The 2,501-nt window shown below is 39.0% G+C and overlaps 1 protein-coding gene across 1 annotated transcript; it reads right to left on the bottom strand.

The window, feature by feature from the left end:
* Positions 1-1,250: 1,250 nt before the first annotated feature.
* Positions 1,251-2,062, bottom strand: LOC141914222 (uncharacterized). Its single transcript, XM_074805489.1, has 3 exons — positions 1,974-2,062; positions 1,740-1,891; positions 1,251-1,650 (listed from the first exon to the last, which is right to left on the bottom strand). The coding sequence occupies exons 1-3, from the start codon at positions 2,033-2,035 to the stop codon at positions 1,445-1,447; spliced, it is 420 nt and encodes a 139-aa protein (XP_074661590.1). The 5' UTR covers positions 2,036-2,062; the 3' UTR covers positions 1,251-1,444.
* Between the last annotated feature and the right edge of the window lie 439 nt (positions 2,063-2,501).

Raw genomic sequence — 2,501 nt, 5'->3', positions numbered from 1 at the left:
CGATCTTTTTAATGATAGAAGTAATTATTCATGCAGTGCATTTTGACCAGGTTCTACAGTTCTCGGTTAAGTTTGACTCTAGAGTTAAAGCATTGGAAATATTGAAAAAAACCGACTTAACTCTCGAGTCAAACCTTACCGAGAGCTGTTAAACTTGCTCCTTATATTTGTCGTTTCAAATCAGGGCATCAATCATGAACAAATACGTTTTTTGTTTGTATTGAAAACAGGGCGATTTGGGGGTGCCACTTCTCTGCTGTCAAGTTATGTTTTGTCTCGAAATTGTAAGACAATCATCTTTAAGTACATATTGATATATTGTATCAACACGGTATTAAAACGTAGGTAATGTTTTAAGGCTTTTAAGAGAAACTTTGATACTTCGATTAAAATATTCAAATATCTTCACTTCATTGCGTTTTCGTTCTTTCATGGTGTCTCACTTTCACTCGAGCTGCAAATGATATCGTAGTACGAAAGTGTCATTGGCACGTATTCGAACACGATTAAATTATAGACTGTCAAAATTGCACATTCATATAGAGATCCAGTGGAACTCGTTATAACTAACTGGGATACAACGATTCATCGGACATAACAAATACAAGATTGTGTCCCACATTAGACAATTTGATTAATTTCACACTGGATATGACGAAATATCTGTTAATATGAACAATATTTTCTGGTCCCCAGAGGTTCGTTGTAACGAGGTTCCAATGTATGCATCTTCACCTGTCGTGGGAATCGAATTCACTAAGCTAAAGCCGTGTTCCCCGAACCCCTTGATCTCGCGAGTCGTTGGAGTCGTTACTAGCCGACCAGAATCCGGTCGTACCAATCACAGCGCTTTAAGCAAACGACATTATAGGCTTCTGTTGATTTTCCCGTTAAATGGACCAATCAGCGTACGAGGAGGTATTTCAACCAGTAATGAAATCACGCGTCGTGAGGCAAGGGGGTGGTGGAAACGAGTTCGGGGTGCGATACCAGACCCCTGGCATGCGAGGATGAAAGATATGTGACTTGTCCATAAGACCACTTTTTAAACAACCGCTTCATAGAACTTTCTCAAAATAAAGTTAATCAAAAATACATCTTTTTGAACCATACGCAAATTTATTCTGAAGCGTTTTGAGAATAGCGGATACTGGAGTACGCTTTCGCAGATAATTCTCCATGTAAATTGATGGCACGTGTATTCTATTTCTGAGACACCTACTTGAGATGGGGTTGGATAGCGAATTAAAACATGGGTAGTGTTAGTATGATGTATTACTAAGCCCAAACAGTCGCATGAATCCATGAAAAATTACAATCATATTCTTTTCAACGCGTAACGTGTATCATAGATATATTTGAATCTTCGAAATACATCATGAACAGACAACACATAAACCGTGCAGGACAGATACGTATAAAAATGATTCTAACATGTATGCTCTCAGAATTGAGTTAATAGCCAGTCATACAAAGCAGCGGCTTCTGGGGTTGATGTCGGTCTTGATTGTTGTCCCTGCCTCGTTATAAGATCACACATCGCTGAAAAGTCCGGATCACAGCCTCTCGATTCATTCGGCTTACTACAAAATTCCTCTCGAATTTGCGGAAGTAGTCCAGCGTCCACTGGAAATTTGTAGTCTATCGTGCCTGAAAATATTATTTCGTATTATCAAGAAGTGATAAAAACATCGTAAACTTAGAAACCTATGCTCATTTTTATACAGAGTATTTCGTACCGTAATATTCCGGCGAGAAGTATAATAGATCAGGTTTTCCGGGTGGAACATCCACATTTCGTTGAGGCCTGATGGCATGTGTATTCCACTCCTGCACGAAATCCTGAAGATCGGCATTTATCAAATCAAAAAAACAGTATCTTAAGGTTTGACTGAAAAATATTGGAGAAAGGGAAATTACTACGTGGATCACAAAAAATCGCCACGCGCTTTAAAGGCGGGTATTTAACCTACATGTGCACAACGTCCGCGGTAGATAGACTTCCATTTTCCTCCATATCTTTAAATACGTTCATTCAAAACTGAACAACTTCGTTTCGAAGACTTCGCCACCATCGTTCAATGCGCTTAAAACAAAGAAAAATAAAATAATTGGTGAGTTTTGAAGTATCTTAAGTTGGTTCTAGCGCAGAAATTGGGATTGTCCAAATCTACCCATATTAATGACACCACGAACCTGATTACTGGTAGATCTACCCACAAGAACGCACGTTTCGTCGTCATATTCTGCTCTAAAGGCCTTCTGAATCGCTGCAATTCTGCCATTTTCGGTTCCAGCGTCCATACGGATGCAGCGAGGAACTGCTGAATGATGATATAAAGATGACGGTCAGAGTATTATCTTAATCGACGATTGATAACAGATAATTTTTCCCAGGCATAATTTCGGCGCATTGTGTATTTATGTATGACAATTCTATCTACCTTCAATGTCCTGAATGAAATCTAAAAAGTACCACGCAACCACCTCTGGGTCATTAT

The sequence above is a fragment of the Tubulanus polymorphus genome, chromosome 12 (genome assembly GCF_964204645.1).
Source record: "Tubulanus polymorphus chromosome 12, tnTubPoly1.2, whole genome shotgun sequence".
NCBI lineage: Eukaryota > Metazoa > Nemertea > Palaeonemertea > Tubulaniformes > Tubulanidae > Tubulanus > Tubulanus polymorphus.
The sequence above is the reverse complement of the archived record's forward strand: the minus strand, read 5'-3'. Positions and strand labels throughout refer to the sequence as shown.